Source organism: Diceros bicornis, chromosome 15 (genome assembly GCF_020826845.1).
Source record: "Diceros bicornis minor isolate mBicDic1 chromosome 15, mDicBic1.mat.cur, whole genome shotgun sequence".
NCBI classification, from domain to species: domain Eukaryota; kingdom Metazoa; phylum Chordata; class Mammalia; order Perissodactyla; family Rhinocerotidae; genus Diceros; species Diceros bicornis.
This window is the reverse complement of record NC_080754.1, coordinates 27,391,515-27,409,119: the sequence shown is the minus strand read 5'-3', so window position 1 is coordinate 27,409,119 and position 17,605 is coordinate 27,391,515. Positions and strand designations below refer to the sequence as shown.

At 37.3% G+C, this 17,605-nt stretch overlaps 1 protein-coding gene across 1 annotated transcript in view; it reads left to right on the top strand.

Moving 5' to 3' along the window:
- UBXN7 (UBX domain protein 7) overlaps positions 1-17,605 on the top strand; it is a 50,118-nt gene that overhangs the window by 5,091 nt on the left and 27,422 nt on the right. Inside the window, exons 2-3 of the mRNA XM_058556021.1 lie at positions 11,756-11,903; positions 14,538-14,605. Coding sequence (XP_058412004.1) covers positions 11,756-11,903; positions 14,538-14,605 — 216 coding nt within the window. The remainder of the gene's footprint in view (positions 1-11,755; positions 11,904-14,537; positions 14,606-17,605) is intronic.

Genomic DNA, 17,605 nt, shown 5'->3' with positions numbered 1-17,605 from the left:
TAACCGCAATTAAGATGCAAAACAATTCCTGTCATCCTACAAAAATTTCTCCTGCCCCTTTGTAGTCAACCCCTTCCCCCACCTGTAGCCTAATCTTTGTTACTGTTGTTTTTCTTTTCCAGAATGTCATGTAAATAGAATCACAGTACGTAGTCTTTTGAGTCTGGCTTCTCTCACGTAGCATACTGCTTTTGAGGTTCATTCGTGTCTTCGTGGTATGAGTAATTCTTTCCTTTTTATTTATGAATAGTATACCATTTTATGGATATGCTACAGCTTGTTTATTCATTTGTTAAGTAAATGGGTAACTATTGTTTCCAGTTTGGGAAATTATAAATAAAGCTGCTGAAAACATTAGTATACAAATGTGCAAATATAAGTTTTCATTTCCCTTGGATAAATACCCAGGAGTGGGCTTATTGGATCATATGATAAATGTATAATTTTAGGAAATTGCCAAACTTTTCCAAAGTCACTATACCATTTTGCATTCCCATCAGCAATGTATGAGAGTTCCAGTTGCCCATTCGGTATTTTTAATTTTTTGCAGTCATTTTAATAGATGTGTGATGGTATGGCATTGTGGTTTTAATTTGCCTTTTCCTAGTGACTAATGGTATTGGGCATTTTTTCCTTTTTTTGTTTAATTTTTTCCAGCTTTATTGAGATATAATTGACATATATCATTGTATAAGTTTAAGGTATACAATATAATGATTTAATATATGTATATATTGTGGAATGATTACTACGATAAGTTTAGTTAACACGTCCATCATCTCACATTGTTACGATTTCAGAACATTTAAATTGCTTATGCAGCCAGCCAGTTAGTAGCAGAATGAAATTTATCCAGTGTCTTTTATGTGACGCCTAGAATTGAATCTGATCCTACAAATGCGGTTCTGCTGGCTCAGAGTAAAGGATCTTTATCCTGACTCCCTCTCTTTGGACAAACTTTTGATCTCAGATTCCTCATCTGTGACCAGGTCAAAAACATGTCTCTAAATGGGTGCTTTTTGACTTTTTCAATTGAGAAAATAACACACATTCATAATATTGCATACATCATAATGTGCATTTTTTTTTTTTTTTTTTTTTATGAGGAAGACCAGCCCTGAGCTAACATCCGATGCCAATCCTCCTCTTTTTGCTGAGAAGATAGGCCCTGGGCTAACATCTGTGCCTGTCTTTCTCTAGTTTATATGGGACGCCGCCACAGCATGGCTTGACAAGCGGTGCGTCCGTGCGTGCCCAGGATCCGAACCTGCGAACCCCAGACCGCCAAAGGGAAGCGCATGCACTCAACCACTGCGCCACTGGGCCGGCCCCATATAATGTGCATTTCAACAAATTTTTATAAAGTGAACAATCTCTGTAACCTCCATCCAGGACAAGACATAGAATATTACCAGTACCCCCAGGAGACTGCTGCGAGCCCTTCCAATCATGGCCCTCTCTCTTCCATTGGGCACTTTTTCATGTGATAATTTGCCATCCATAAATCTTTCAAGCTCCAGCTTTTAATTATTAGATTCAACAGACATAAAATTACTCTATCAAATTGTGATAAAAGTTTATAATACACTGGAATTTCTGTTTTTATCTTGTCATGGACTAGTAATAGATAGCTAGTCTGAGGACCACAGTTTGACTAGTACTGGTCTAGGTATGGCAGAACAGGGACTAGAACTCTGGTGTCTTTACTCCAAGGCCCATGTATTTTCTGCCGTATTTCTACTTCCCTCGCCATAGTTTCCTTTTTTTTTTTTTTTTTTTTTTGTGAGGAGATCAGCCCTGTGCTGACATCTGCAATCCTCCTCTTTTTTGCTGAGGAAGACTGGCCCTGGGCTAATATCCGTGCCCATCTCCCTCCAGTTTATATGGGATGCCGCCACAGCATGGCCTGACAAGCGGTGCGTTGGTGCGCGCCCGGGATCTGAACCGGCGAACCCCGGGCCGCCGCAGTGGAGCGCACACATTTAACCGCTTGCGCCACTGGGCTGGCCCCCATAGTTTCCTTTTGTTGATCCAACAAAAATTAGCTGTGTTTGTTTATCCCCTAACTTAATCGTTTCATTTCTCTTGTACTTACTAGACTCAGTTTTCTGTGTATAAATTCTTTTTTAATGTTTCCTAGTCCCAAATGCTTAAGAACTCCAGGGTAGGAGACTGATGAGGAGGTTAAACTTGCACCTATTTCTTGCAACTGTTACCCACTCCCATTTCCTTGGTGGACTGTCTGGCTTACTTTGTTATTTCTGGGGGAAATGTAGAACCAAGAAGAAACCTCTTTGTGTCTCTATCATTTCTGTGCCTTGTCCCTCTGGAGCAGGAAGGGGTCTGTAGAGGGAATTTTTCTTGCTTTCTTTTTTTTAAGTCTCTGTGACTGCTACATTTTGGTTCCTTAGTAGTGATAGTAGTGAAGAAACTGTCCTTTTGGCACTGAAAGTAGTGTAGAGACTAGGCATAAGGAAGGGGCTGCTAAAGTTGGAGTATCTCTTGATTCTTCTTTCCAGCTGTGGTGGAGACGTGGACTGCATTACAGGTTTGGGGCTGTTTCCTATATCAAGTCAGTAATGGAGAGAGACTGTGAACTAAGATGTAGCAACAAGGAAATGGCCACTGGTAAATTGTGTGCCACGAGCTGGGTTAAATAATGCCCTTTGGTGCCATTAGCAAGCTTAAAATGGAAGGCAGAAAAGATAAGGGATAAATAAAAAGGGTGCATGTGGTGAGAAACAAAGTGGGACTCCTGCCATAAATTATGGATTGAATTTTTCTCTGTGTGTGTGTGTGTGTGTGTCCTGGTGAAAATTCATGGTGTTGAAATCCTAAGCCCCAATGTGATGGTATCAGGAGGTGCGGCCTTTGGGAGGTGATTAGGCCATAAGGCTGGAGCCCTCATGAACGGCATTAGTGCCCTTGAAAAAAGAGACACCAGAGAGCGCTCGAGTCCCTTCCACGATGTGAGGACACAGTGAGAAGACTGTCTGTGAACGAGGAAGCAGGCCTGTACCACACACCAGATCTACTGGAGCCTTGATCTTGGACTTCCCAGCCTCCAGAAATGTGAGAAATAAATGTTTGTTGTTTAAGCCTCCTGGTCTATGGTATTTTTGTTATAGCAGCTGGAACAAACTAAGACACTGTGGGTTAGATTAAGCTATCCTCCTGCTACCTATACTATTGGGACCTCCAAGTAAGCCCATTTAAATAAGTTTACAGATAGTTTAACTCTGTAAACTTATTTTATTAGCCCTCCCGCTTTTAAAAAAGATATGTTTATTCTGAATATGATAGAAGTTCACATTTCTTACAGCTGACCCATAAAAAATTATTACCTCTGAATATATAGGTAAAACTTGTAACTTGATTAAACTTCTTATCACTGTTCCTTTCCCCTATATCATTTATCCCTCCTTAGCTTTCCTCTGCCCTCTCAGTTAACCTTCACTTCCTCATATTCCTCTGTTTAGCACAGTGGGAGTGTTGCTGGCATTTTGGCTAGGGCAATTTTTGTTGTGTAGGATTGTTTCATCCATTGCAGAAGATTTAGCACTTGTATTAGTTTCCTGTGGCTGCTGTAACAAATTACCACAAACCACATGGTTTAACACACATTTCTCTCACAGTTCTGGAGACCGGAAGTCTGAAACGAAGGTGTGAGCAGTCTTTGGGGGAGAGGTGCCATATTTCAACCTACTACAGCATCCCCCAGCTTTTCTATCCATTAAATGCCAGTAGTACCCCTTCACCCCGTAGTCATGAAACACCAAAAATGGTCTCTCACATTACTAAATGCCTCTACTATGCGGGAGCCTTTAATTATCTTTCAGTTACCTTCTGTTTCTAAAATGATACACCAAGTGATACACTAAGAATGACTGATTATACAAGCACGGATGCCTCAGATAATGTGGCTTTATTTAAGAAAATGAATGGTGTACTTTGCTTCTTGGGCCCCTCTCTAATACTACTTTATTCAGTCTTGCCAAGATTTAGCATGTGTTTCCTTTTAAAAAATCTTCATAGGTAGAGGCCTTTTTTTTAAAAGTTCTTACAGGTTATTATCCTGACAAGCTCCAGTGATGGAAGTTATCCTGTTAAATTGTCAACAGAGATATGATAGGGCCATCTCCAAGCTATGCTGCCTACAGCTTAGATTCCAGCATTAAATGGTTAAGCAAGGATTATAGATGGGATGGCAATTCTGGGCCTCAAGTGTCGACACCATCTGCCCCCCAAATATCACAGTGGTTATTTCATTTATTATAGGTTTATTTTTGTCTTAAAGTTATTCCTTGTAGAATCTCTTTTAATAAATTCTATTTTAATCTATAGTTCAATTCACCTAAGGACCTTGGAAATTTTGAAATACTTACCGGTACTTTTATTAGGTTTTTATTGCCTCTACATCAGCTCTCGATGCTTTTCCTCAGTCACACTGGAATACTGCTTAGTTGTTACAGATTTCTTTGGAGCAGATACCTCTCCTGAATCATTTTATTCTTTATGTATAACATTTACTTTTTTCTAGAGTAGTATTTTTTGCTTTCTTCATTGTACTCCTGCTTTTTTAAAAAAAAGAGTGTTTAATGTGAGTGAAACACATGGTCATAGCATCAGATGAGTGAGGGAAAGAAAACTGAGATATCTTACTCTGCCTGTTTACTATCTGACAAAATGTGGTTCTCCCTAAGCTATATATAAATGTTCACACTTCATACTTCTAATATTTTTCATTTGTCATTGATGTATAGCTTGAGTACCATATAACTTGGGACAGTCTTTTTATTAATAGCCAGTTATTTGCCAGTATGCAGCTGTGCCAAGTTCTCGAAGGTGAATTTTCTTAATCCACACAAGCACTTCATGAAGTTGGTAATAACCCCATTTTATAACTGAGGAAACTGAGACTAGCTCAGTGTCACACAACTAGTGAATGACAGAACTAGCATTCAAACTCAGGTTTATCTGAGTAGTATCCAGGCTCTTAATGTCTGTTCTATTCTCCCTAGCCTGAGAACAGAAGGGAATATGAAAAATGTTTTCTCTTCATCACTGGGTATATGACTGGCCAGAGGAAAAATTTTGCTTCTTCATTCCAACTCCATTCCAGTGTCTCTATTCCCAGATACCCAGAGTCTTTTTGGTGCTCTAAGTTACCTCCCTCCCCCATGTGGCACTTCGTGTAGGCCTTTCTTACATCTCCTCCAAAAGGGACTTGGGATACTAAAGCTACTTACATCCCTTTTTTCCTGAACCAACCCCCTTTAATCTCTTATCTTAACCCTCAATTTGTTGTTATTGGGTTTTAGGGGGAAGCAATAGCATTGAGTTAATTTACATTGTGAAATAATTGATACATCCTTAACTCTTCAATAAGTGTTTATAGTTTTATAAAGGATATTTGTTTACCTAAATTAATCTCTTAAGTAGTAGCATTTTAGGCATAATAATAAAATAAAGTGAAAAACAAATTAGGCAGTTAGGAAGAGATAGGCATAATAATAAAATAAAGTGAAAAAAAAATTAGGCAGTTAGGAAAAGACTTTTGGGACAGGCAGACCATATTGTTGACAGGCCAGCTTGCCTGAGGATTGGCTTAACAAGTCTTCCTGATTTTCATAGCATCTTTTGTTTTACTTCAGAACCCGCAAAGTCTCTAAATGGTTCCCATGTCAATGGTGTTGGAGTTCTGATAGTTGGAGGGTGGTGGAAAGGATGACAACAACTATTTGTATGTAGTGGTCATTTTTAAGTTGAATTTCCTTATGAACAAATAAATTTCAAAAGGAATGAAAGCAGCCAACATTGGTTGCTATTATGGCAGAAGGGAGTTTCACTCACCCATCAGCATGTTCTTTATGCTTTTTGTGGTGCTTTAGTGCAATGTGAGCACCTAGAGAGACAAGAACCAAAATGATAGGAACTCAGCCATTTAATTCTCTGAAAAGAAAAAGATCAGTAGATATCTTGAGAAGCTAGTTTAGGCTTCATTATGAGGCAAATGTAACAGTTCATGCATCTCTCTGCTAGAACAAGCAGCCAGAGTAGTCTACCTATAGGAACCTTTTAACTTTCAGAAGTTGCTGTGTAGATAAGTAAATTAAAACAACAGAGTACAATAGACACTGAACTTTTAGACTAGCATTTAAGAAGTATGATAATACAACACAATAAAACTGGACACAATGTAAAAATATTAGGAAAGCACTGAAACAAAGCCTTAGGTTTTGTGAGAAATAATATGGAAACACATGAGTCTTGAAATTGTTCAACATATTTGTGCTGCTTTTGCCTCAAGAGTTTGTGTTTAATTACCTAACATGAGGTTGGCTATTGGGATGTTTTAACTCCTTCCCCTCCAAAAGTTGCATTTGTTTTTGTTTTGAGATTTCTTTCTTTCTTTCTTTTTTTTTTTTTTTGGTAAGGAAGACTGGCCCTGAGCTAACATCTGTGGCAGTCTTCCTGTTTTGTAGGTGGGTCGCTTCCACAGCATGGCTTGATGAGTGGTGTAGGTCCATGCCTGGGATCTGAACCCGCGAACCCTGGGCTGCTGAAGCGGAGCGTGCTGAACTTAACCACTAGGCCACGGGTCCGGCCTGAGATTTCATTTTTTTTAAGTGTGTTTTCTAATGGTGAGAGTGTAAATTTGTATATATTAGAACTTGAGAACTTTTGGTTCAGCTTGAGTGAGAACTTGAGGAGAGAGTAATAGTATGAGAAACGTGAGAACTGGGCTAGTTCAGTGAGTTTTAAAGTTTACAAGATAGAGAAGCTAGCAGAGATAAGGATAGAGATTAAGACCCCATGGAAAAGTATATATTTGTTCCTGTATCTACTTCAGAGTGAGGACGGAGCAGGAACGTCCAAAACTTAACAGAAAGGTGGTTATTTGGTGTGTTGTCAAGAAAAATGAGGAAACTGATTTGACTGATATGACAATCCATGTCATGCAAAGGCATGGTATTATAAAGTACCACCAAGGGATCTGCCCAGGTTATGTAGACCTTTGTGACTGGAGGGAATTGTATAGAGGTGAGATGAGAGCAGAGGGGTATATAATAGGAGTGCTAAATAAGGGCCAAATCTTTTATGCAGCTAAAGAGAGATGAACACTTTTCCAGTCAGCAACGCAGAACTATTGAATCAAATTTACATTATTTTGCAGTGTAGAAGGTATATCAAAAGTTGCATGACCGAGAGCAGAGGGATGCAATAGTTCATATAAGAGACATTGAAGGCTTGAACTGAGACTATAGCAATGGACATAAAGAGAACAGGATGGATAGGCGTGGTATTAATTAGATGGAAACTGTAGGGTTTGTTGGTTGATTGATGGGATGTTTGCAGTTGGAGAGAGAAGAGTTTAAGAAAATTTCTCAAATTTGAGTAACATATGAAGCCCTTTTGTTTATTTTATTTAATTAATTAATTAATTTTTTGGTGAGGAAGATTGGCTTTGAGCCAACATCTGTTGCCTGTCTTCCTCTTTTTGCTTGAGGAAGATTATCCCTGAGCTAACATCTGTGTCAGTCTTGCTCTATTTTGTATGTGGGACGCCGCCACAGCATGGCTTGATGAGCGGTGTAGGTCTGCGCCTGGGAACTGAACCCATGAACCCAGGGCCACCAAAGCGGAGCACGCCGAACTTAACCGCTGCACCATGGGGCCAGCCCCATGAAGCCCTTTTAAAGTAAAAAAAAAAAAAAACCTCCTTGGTCCTGTGTAACATAAGTTACCATATATACCTTACATATACAGCAAACCTCAAATAAAAGACAATTCTCTGTTTGTCCAATTTTCAAAAAAGGTTTTTGACTAACATACATATGTAAATTTCTGGAGATTTAAGTGAATGATCAGATGCTTTTTTGTTATATGTTTTTATTGGTTTAACATTAAATCATAATGTTGTATAGTAATGGTTTTTTCCACTCATGTTTTATGAAATAATTTTCTTCAGTTTTTTTCACTAGCATCTTAGATATGTCTTTGTCAGCTGTCTGATAAAGCTATATCTACTCTGTGTCATCTGACAGTTTTTTGGAGCATATGACTTTCACTTTACGTTGTTTGAGATGTCGCACTTTTAAAATTTGTATGTGATGCTCTCACTGGAAATTTTATCTTAAGTCCATTTATCCTAAGTACCCATTTGCTGTTTGTGATTTCTATAGTGTAACCATGTTGCTTTATAAATGAAATTTAAAACATAAATATATGCACACAGTTATAAAATTTAAAGGATATATAAAAGGGTTGTTTTGGCTGAAGCCTGGCCCTTCTTTCCCTGGTGAACTAACTGGTGAGCTGAAGTACTATGAAATAGCTCTAAGTCATTTTATTAGACATTGATCACATGCAAGCAAACATGATACTAGGTGCTGGGGGTACCAAGACAAAAGAAGCTTCTGTTCTTTTGGAGGAGCCAGAAAGTAAACCAACATTTACTGTTTAGTAGTATATCTATGTATATAATAGAAGAGTATCGCAAGGAGAGAAGTGGGGAGGTAGGGTAAAGAATGCTTAGCACACAAATGGACAAAGTAACACTTAAGGTGATTCTTGAGCATGCATGAACTAGATGAAGGTAGAGAGATGAGGCGGCTAAGGACATGCCAAGCTTGTAATTCACTTATGACTGTACTGAATTGTGTAGGATGGGGAAGAGGAGAGCCAAAGCCGGAGAGATAAGCTGAGGCCTGATCACAAAGGACTTTCCAGATCATAAGGACTTTGGAATTTATACTGTAGGTGTCAGAGAGCCATTAAAAAATTTTAAACCAGGGGATTATATAATCAGACTTGTATTTTGGAGCATAACCTCAGCAGCAAGGTGGAAGATAAAATGATGATCAATTAGGAGCCTATTGTAGTAATCCAGGTAAGAAGTGGCCGGCCCGGTGGCGCAAGCGGTTAAGTACACGTGCTGCGCTGCAGCGGCCGGGGTTCGCCGGTTCAGACCCCGGGCGTGCACTGACGCACCACTTGGCAAGCCATGCTGTGGCGGTGTCCCATATAAAGTGGAGGAGGATGGGCACGGATGTTAGCCCAGGGCCAGTCTTCCTCAGCCAAAAAAAAAAAAAAAAAGAAAAAGAAAGAGGAGGATTGGCAGATATTAGCACAGGGCTGATCTTCCTCACACACACACGCACACAAGAAGTATTAAGGGCTTGATTTAAAGCCTTCGAGATAGCATAGTACAGAAGAGAAAACAAATGAGAGAGATTATGAGTCAGCACTTCCATTTATGGCAGTAGGGCTAAACTAGAGTGATATCAAGAATAACCCTCCCACTGAGAAAAAATCCTGAATAAAATGTGTATTTAAAAAAACTTTTAAAAATGCATCATTGGGCTGGCAAGAAAGTAAGGAATACTCAGAGGCTAAAAAATAAAATTGAGAATGCAGATATTAGCTAGATTTAAAGCAAGGCTTCACCCTGATGGAATCTGCCCAAACTGGATGGCTTTGAACTTCTCTTTTGATAGGCTCATAGGGCACAGGAAACAAAGCCTGCTGCCTTCCTAAGGAGAGGAGTCTGAAAGGAGACCTCTCCCCCTCATGAAGCTGAAACTCGATTGTTTCAACCTTGACGGTTGGGGAGTGGCAGGAGATACCTTCACTGAGAATTTATAACAAGTGTCCTTGCAGGGTCACATTTCCCATGTGGTCTTGTAAAACTTCATGTCAAGAATGTATTTATTTATTTTTTTAAGATTTTTATTTATTTATTTTTTTCCCCCAAAGCCCCAGCAGATAGTTGTATGTCATAGCTGCACATCCCTCTAGTTGCTGTATGTGGGACGCGGCCTCAGCATGGCCGGAGAAGCGGTGCGTCGGTGCACGCCTGGGATCCGAACCCGGGCCGCCAGCAGCGGAGCGCGTGCACTTAACCGCTAAGCCACCGGGCCGGCCCCAAGAATGTATTTAAAGTGGTCCCTGTTTGTTAGTCCCCACAAGGTGCGTTACAAAATCTATCAAGTCAGATCCTCTTAGGAGGAATGTACCTTCAACTCAGGCTTCAAAATCTGCAGATTAAAATTCCAAGGCACATGAGATCATGATGAAAAAAATCACAAAATGCAGAAAAACTGTGGCACAGTGAGCAAGAGCCAGCAGAAACAAGAGACAGTGACCCCTAGAGACTGCAGAAAGTTTATATTTTGTCTTAATAATTCCAAAATGTTTGATTAATTAATATGCTTGAAGAAAGGAAGGGATTGAAGTATGAGTATGAAGTAAGGGTCTCTGAAACATGACCAAGCAGATTAGGAAAAAAACAAAAACAGGACTTCTAGTTATAAAAAATTAACTGAAATTAAAAGCTCAGTGAATAGGTAAAAAACAGATTGGTAGAGCTTAGAGTGAAGTGTTAGTTCTAACACCCATCTAATTGGAGTTCCAGAATGTAATAAGTGTGAATGGAGGAGTAAGGTAATTGTTAAATAGAAATGGCTGAGAATTTTTCAGAATTGATAAAAGATAATCCTTACATGGTGGAAGTCCAGTGAACCTCAAGGAGAATAAATAAAATCAGCCCCAATAAATCAGAGTGAAACTGCAGAAGACTAAACACAGAGAAGATCTTAAAAGCACCTAGAGAGAAACAACAGATTGCTGTAAAAGTGTTTTTCTTTAGTTTGGCAACTGATTTCCCAGCAGCAACAACAGAAGCCAGAGGACGTTGGAATGCTGTCTTCAATGTACTGAGAGAAAATAGCTGTCAGCTTTAAAATAGAATATCCAGTAAAACTGTCTTTCAGGAATGACAGCAAAATAAAGACATTTTTAGACCACACACACACATACCCGCACACTCCAACAGACCCCATAGAAGGAGATTCTAAGGGACATAATTCAGGTAGAAGGAAAGTCATCCCAAATGGAAAGCCTGAGATGCTTTTTAATGGCCACAAAATGTTCCATCAAATAGATTCTACCATTTAGACTCTACTACTGTTGGACATTTATGTTGTTTCCAGTTTTTCAATATTATCTGAAGCTATACTAGATATGTTTATAGATATGTTTATGCCTGTAGTGTTTTATGTAGAATGAATAAAAGAATAAGTCCTCTTTTGACTAGAAACCCAAATTATTGGGTCAAAAAAGGAATGAGTATTTTTATGTTTCTTGATACATGTCATAAAATTGTTTTCTTAAAGTGTTACCAATTTACATTGCGTCAAACAGACTGTATTGGCTTTATTTTACAAATGAGTGAGTGTGTGATAGGGCCAGTTGTAAATGATGAAGATTGACATTTCTTACCAGATTTTGACTTAGTTATATCTTTGACAAAAATGTCCCATCTCACTTCTTTCCCATTGTTATTAAAAATGCTTTCTTTATAATAGAAACAGAGATCTTAACTGAAATGCATTCTTTCTAACAGAAAATATTTCTAACTTTCTAGAATGCAGTCTTTCATTTTTCTTTACCTTTTTTCAGTTTATTAACAAATATATAATTGGTCTATTTAAGGAAATGGCAAATAAATGATTTATTTAGTTTCGGTTTTATTATGAAGGAATACTGCTGTTTTAATGCTGCTACTTTCTTTTCTAGCTCTGTACATCAGCCAACAGTATAGAAGTAAATGGACAGGTTTTTAAAAAGAAGTCATTCATTCTAAAAGAGAAAAAGTACTATTAATTTGCTTGTTAATTCTGTATTCTAATATGAACTGAAAGTAAGAAGCTGTCTCTTTAAAAACTTTTTTCCTGTCTTTTTGCTATTTCAGGTGCAAGTGAAAGTGTAGGGAAACATATGCTTGAAGCCTGCAACAATAATCTGGAGATGGCAGTCACTATGTTTTTGGATGGTGGAGGAATCGCTGAAGAGCCGAGTACCAGTTCAGCAAGTGTCTCCACTGTCAGACCACACACAGAGTATGAATTTATTATTTATTGTTAGGAGCTACCCCCTGTCTAAATTGAGCAGTCACATTTTTATCAGTTAGGTTGATTCTCTGTTTTTGAGTAAATTACAAGTTGAAAGCATCTGGAAATGTGTCAAGTGGAAATTTTTATACCTATATACTTTAAATTTTCTAGAGCACTGTCACGTCTATTATTTTATCCTCAGAAGAACCTTATAGGATGGCATTATTATCCACATTTTACAGTTGAGAAAGCAGAGATATAGCCATTTTTCCAAGCTACACAGCAATTAAGTAGCAGATATGGAAGTAAAGCCCAATAAAGCTCAGATTCCCCAATTCTAGGTTTTCCTGGATTTTCAAAACTTTCCAGGAAAGTTTTGTTGCCATGAAAAAAATTTTAAAATAATTCTAGTCATTTATAACTTAAATAGTTACATGTAGTTAATCATTAGAAGCACCTTCAGCATATGGAACTTGTACTATATAGAGAATAGTAATAAATGGTGAACAAATTTGGTGTTTTTTTGCCCTTTACATTTGATACCATTGAGAGTTTGAAATGAATACCTTTTGGGCAAAATTCCAATAGTCTTTGGAAAATATTAGAGATGAATGCTACTCAAAGGAAAACCATTGATTTTTGAAACAAAAATATCCTTAAGTAAGACTTTAATACTCATAGTCCTTCATAACTCTCAATGTTTACAACATGAAATACTAAACAAGAGAAATCCCCTTTTTAAGAGACTAGGCAAAAGACGGATTTTATTTTTATTAAGTTAGAGGTAGGTTTAAAAAGCCAAATAACATTCAGGACATAATTGCCTCTTTTGTTGATCTAGTTCCAGATTCTAGAATAATATTGTTTCCACATGAAGCATGAACTTTAGAGATCATTATTAATATTTTATAAATTTTTTTCCTGTCAATGTTGGCTGTGCATTTCGAATGTGATATCCCATTCTCCCCCAACATAGCTCAAATTTTTAATGCAAATCAGTATGAAAACATGATTTAGTTACAGAAACTTGAATAACAGCGTTCACAGCTGATTTGGGGGACCATATTTGTCTTCACTGTATAAAACGTATTTTCTTAATTGTGTTTAAAAATAGTTTTGATAAATTAATGTCTTTTCTTACTGAATTATATTATAATTTGACTTAGATTATTTGTATTGCTAATTGATTTAACATTTGATGGTGGCTCCTAATTCCTAAACTGTAATTTTCACTCTTGACAGTTCACCTTTTTCTGTTCCATTCTTCCATTTTGTTAGGTAGCTAACAATCTTGGAACAGATACCCTCATAGAGGTAGTAATCGAGTGTTTCTGTATAGGGACTACTGCTTAATCCATCCCCCTAATTGATGTATTTCATCAGATTGAGGTTTGTTTTTTGAGTAATTAAATTGTCTTAGATTGAGATAATTATATATGTATATTGTAAAGTGAGGTATACCAATAATGGAAAGATTTATTTAGGTCAAAGATGTCTTTTAAATTCTTAGTTTTCTTAAGATAATGGCCTGTTTCTCTTTGAATGAAAGACGATGAATAGAACTTCCTCTTACAGATATGTTGTATGTTCCTTTAGAGTATTGAAATTCTGTGTGGTAGCGGTGACTGATGTCTGGTAGGAAAGACCACTTAACATAATTTTGAATTATCCTTTATCTTTCAATCATTTGGCTTATTGTAGATTACTTTGTGCAACTAGTTGTTCTTTGATTACAGGATGTTCTTGTTGACAAATGAGTATTCATACTTTTTTTCATAAAGTATGCTTTAGAGTGCCAACTCTTAGAAATCAAAAACAGGGCTTTAAGCTCAGTTATTATTATTAGAAACACTGAATGGAAAACATTAGCCCTAACTTAAATTAACATTTATTATAAGCAGGAAGATAATACATTTGAAATTTACTATTGTTATTAATCAGCAGAGTTTCATATTTGATTTAAAACAATAAAATAATTAAACTGATATTTAAAGGAACATACGCCATTTTTATAGTATATCTAAAGGAGTATTTTTTACTGGAAGAGATGTATTATTAGTAAACCCTTTGGAGGTAAACTGAAGAGTTTGTAGGCTTTTAAAAGATGAGTAATTACTTTTTCTGTATATAGTAGGGTCTATTTAATAAATAATCCAAGGTAATACCTATGTTAACCATCTTCATAACTAGCATAAAATTCACTGCATGTTTGTTCAAGCTTATTTTAATATATGTGCGATTTAATTATTATTTTGTGTAGTAGTAATGTGATATTGCTTTTATTAAGCCTGTATTTTTCCATTAATTTTTTTTCTTTTTTTTTTTTTTTTGTAAATTCCGTAACTTCTTTTTTTCTAAAAGAATTTAGGGTAGGGAACTCGAGAGGAAAGGGGAAATATTTTTTATTTTTCTGTTTGTTCTCTTTCTTTATAAACCATTTGAGCTATCTATGCCAGGTAGTTTATTCCAGTTGATCTCTATATGGAAACCATCTCACAATCATTTATCACTGTGGTTCCTAAAAATCACTAAGTCTGGTGTTCATTTTACTTGTTCATTTGAATGCATTCACAATACTTACAGAGAGAACAGGTAGCAGAAAAGTTTTCCTTTTGAGATTCCCCCCTTTTTTTTTAATAGAGAAGAAGTTCGTGCCCCGATTCCTCAAAAGCAGGAAATATTGGTGGAACCAGAACCTTTGTTTGGTGGTAAGTTCACCTTTTTTCCTTGGCTTTACTTGACTATATTGTTGTCTTCAGGATTTTAATGAAACTATCAAAAGATATGAAGGCTTGCTCAGAGGTTATTATTTCTAGAGTCAATTCTTATCTTGTAATTCTGGAATTTCCTCTCAAGAAAGTCACATAGTTGGTTCTTTCCAAAGAGTGAGCCGGATTAAAAAGTTGATATTTGTTGTAGAAGGCCAAAAGGAGGAAAATTAGCAAAAAGAACTGCTGCCTTGTAATGGAAACGAATCTATCATTAGATAAAAGACTGATTATTTTTTGTTTTCTGGATGCCTACTTGACTGCCATATCCTTACTGTCTTGGTATTTTTTACCTTCACTCTTTCTTAATTTCTAGAAATGCTATTCATACTTCGAACAAAGGAAAAAGTAATGCCTAATCCATGCAAAAAATTGTAATATCAATCTGGGTGTATAGAGAAGACAGTGGAAAATGGACATTTAATCAGATTTGAAGAAAATTTGTAGTTTTAGTTTAATAAGCACTTACCTTTGTGAGCCAAATATTTTAGGCCTTATAGGTATATTAAATAGAAGATAAAGTTATAATCTGGTTGGACAAAGACGTAGAAATGTATATTGTACATATTGAGAACAATAATGCAGAGAAAAAGGCCTATAAAAAGTTTTGTAGGGGCTGGCCCCATGGCTTAGCAGTTAAGTGCGCGTGCTCCGCTACTGGCAACCTGGGTTCGGATCCCAGGCATGCACCGATGCACCGCTTCTCCGGCCATGCTGAGGTGGTGTCCCACATAAGCAACTAGAAGGATATGCAACTATAACATACAATTATCTACTGGGGCTTTGGGGAGAAAAAGGAGGCGGATTCGCAACAGATGTTAGCTCAGGGCCGGTCTTCCTCAGCAAAAAGAGGAGGATTAGCATGAGTGTTAGCCCAGGGCTGATCTTCCTCACCGAAAAAAAAAAAAAAAAGGTTTTGTAGGGGGGCCAGCCCAGTGGCCTAGTGGTTAAGTTCGTGCATTCCGCTTCTGCGGCCTCGGTTCATGGTTTCAGATCCTGGGTGCAGACCTACATCACTTGTCAGCCATGCTGTGGCGGTGACCCACATACATAGGGGAAGATTGGCACAGATGTTAGCTCAGGGTGAATCTTGCTCGGTAAAAAAAAAAAAAAAAAGTTTTGTAGGTAAACTAAAATAAAGGAGAAGAAATAAGTTGTAAGAAACGGATGCAGAAAATTACATAAACCGTATCTTTTGATTTGAAAAGCACCTTATTTGAGAATTTCTTTAAGATCGATATTTAACATGGCAGCTTTGGAGTTTACTGTAGTGAGAAGTAAAGAATATACTGTCCAGATTCAGAAATAAAGATGGGAGGAAGAAAACTGTAAGATCTGAATATTGAAGTATAATATGTGGTTTCTGGACTGTTTGATTCAGCTAGTCACTGTGCTGTTAATATACCAAAAGTAATAAAGCATTATTCATAATTTTTTTTCATATAGATGTTATGAATAGATTTTGGAGCTGAGGACTAATGCCCTTGGAATCTTTACAGGACCTTTGAGTGGGGAAGACTACAGGAAATAGATTCTGTGCTGTTTTACTGTTGAGCAGAGGCAGAGAGTTCCCATTTGAAACCCCACTTTCCTCCCTTACCTCTGGTTTGATATACATTGAGGAGGAGCATGAGAATGACTTTATACAGTTAGGAAATGAATCCTAACTTTCATTATTAGACCATATTATAACTTGAAAAAGGTCTTTGGAGAACTGTTTTCTTCTTAGGACAGTATTGATTTAAAGTGTGGTCTGGGGGATGTGGTCCCTGATACCCTTTCAGGGAGTCTGTAAGATCAAAATTATTTTCATAATAATATTGAGAAGTTATTTGCCTTTTTCAGTGTGTTGACATTTGGACTGATGGTTCAAAAGCAATGATGGGTCAAACTGCTGCATCTTAATTGAATCAGGGCAGTGGCACCAAACTGTACTAGTATGCGTTGAATTCTTCACTGCCACACACTTGCAGTTTAAAAAAAAAAGCCAGTTTTATTTAATAGTGTTCTTGATGAAGCAACAAAAATTAATTTCATTAAATCTTGACCCTTGAGTACACATTTTTAACTATTCTGTTTGATGAAACAGAATGTGTGTGTAAAGCACTTCTGCATACTGAAGTACTGTGGTTACTTTAAGGGGAAGCACTTGTACAGTTGTTTGAGCTGTGAGCTAAACTAGCTGCTTTTTTCATGGAACATTATTTTTACTTGAAAGATTGCTGACAAACTGGTTATTTAGACTTGGGCATTTGGCAAACATCTTCTCGGATATGAACAAAAGCCCGCTGCTGCTTCAAGGCAAACAACTGACGTTATTTGTTACCAGTGATTTAAAAAAAAAAAAGCTTTCAGGCAGAAATTAGAGTTTTAGAAAGTTTATATTCACAATTGTGAGTTTGTTAGCTTCCCAATACTTAAAGGCTTTCTGGTGAGATTAGTGGTGACATTAACGGATGGTGATTTTAAATGAAATGGTCAGTATTTGGAATGTTTGCATAACTCAGCGAACAAATATTTTCAAATGACCAATGCACGATATTACAAAATTGTGCATAGGTAAAAGATCTATTCAGACTGTGAGATGGATTACATGTAAAAAGGTTAGGTATCTATTGCTGTGTAACAAATTGCTCTAAAATTTAGCTTCCTGAAACAATAAACATTTGTTATCTCACATTTTCTTTGGGTCAGGAATATCCAGGTGTGGCTCAGCTGGTGCCTTGGGTTAGGATCTCTCACAAGGGTGTAATCAAGGTGTCAGCCAGGGCTACAATCATCTTGGAGCTTGAGCGGAAGATCTCCTTTTGAGTTCACTCTGGAGGCTGTGGGTTGGCTGGAGTTGTCAGTTCCTTACCACAGAGCAAATGAGAGAATCAGAGAGGGCAGCCCAAGGTGGAAGCCACCATCCTTTTGTAATCTAATCTTGGAAGTGACATC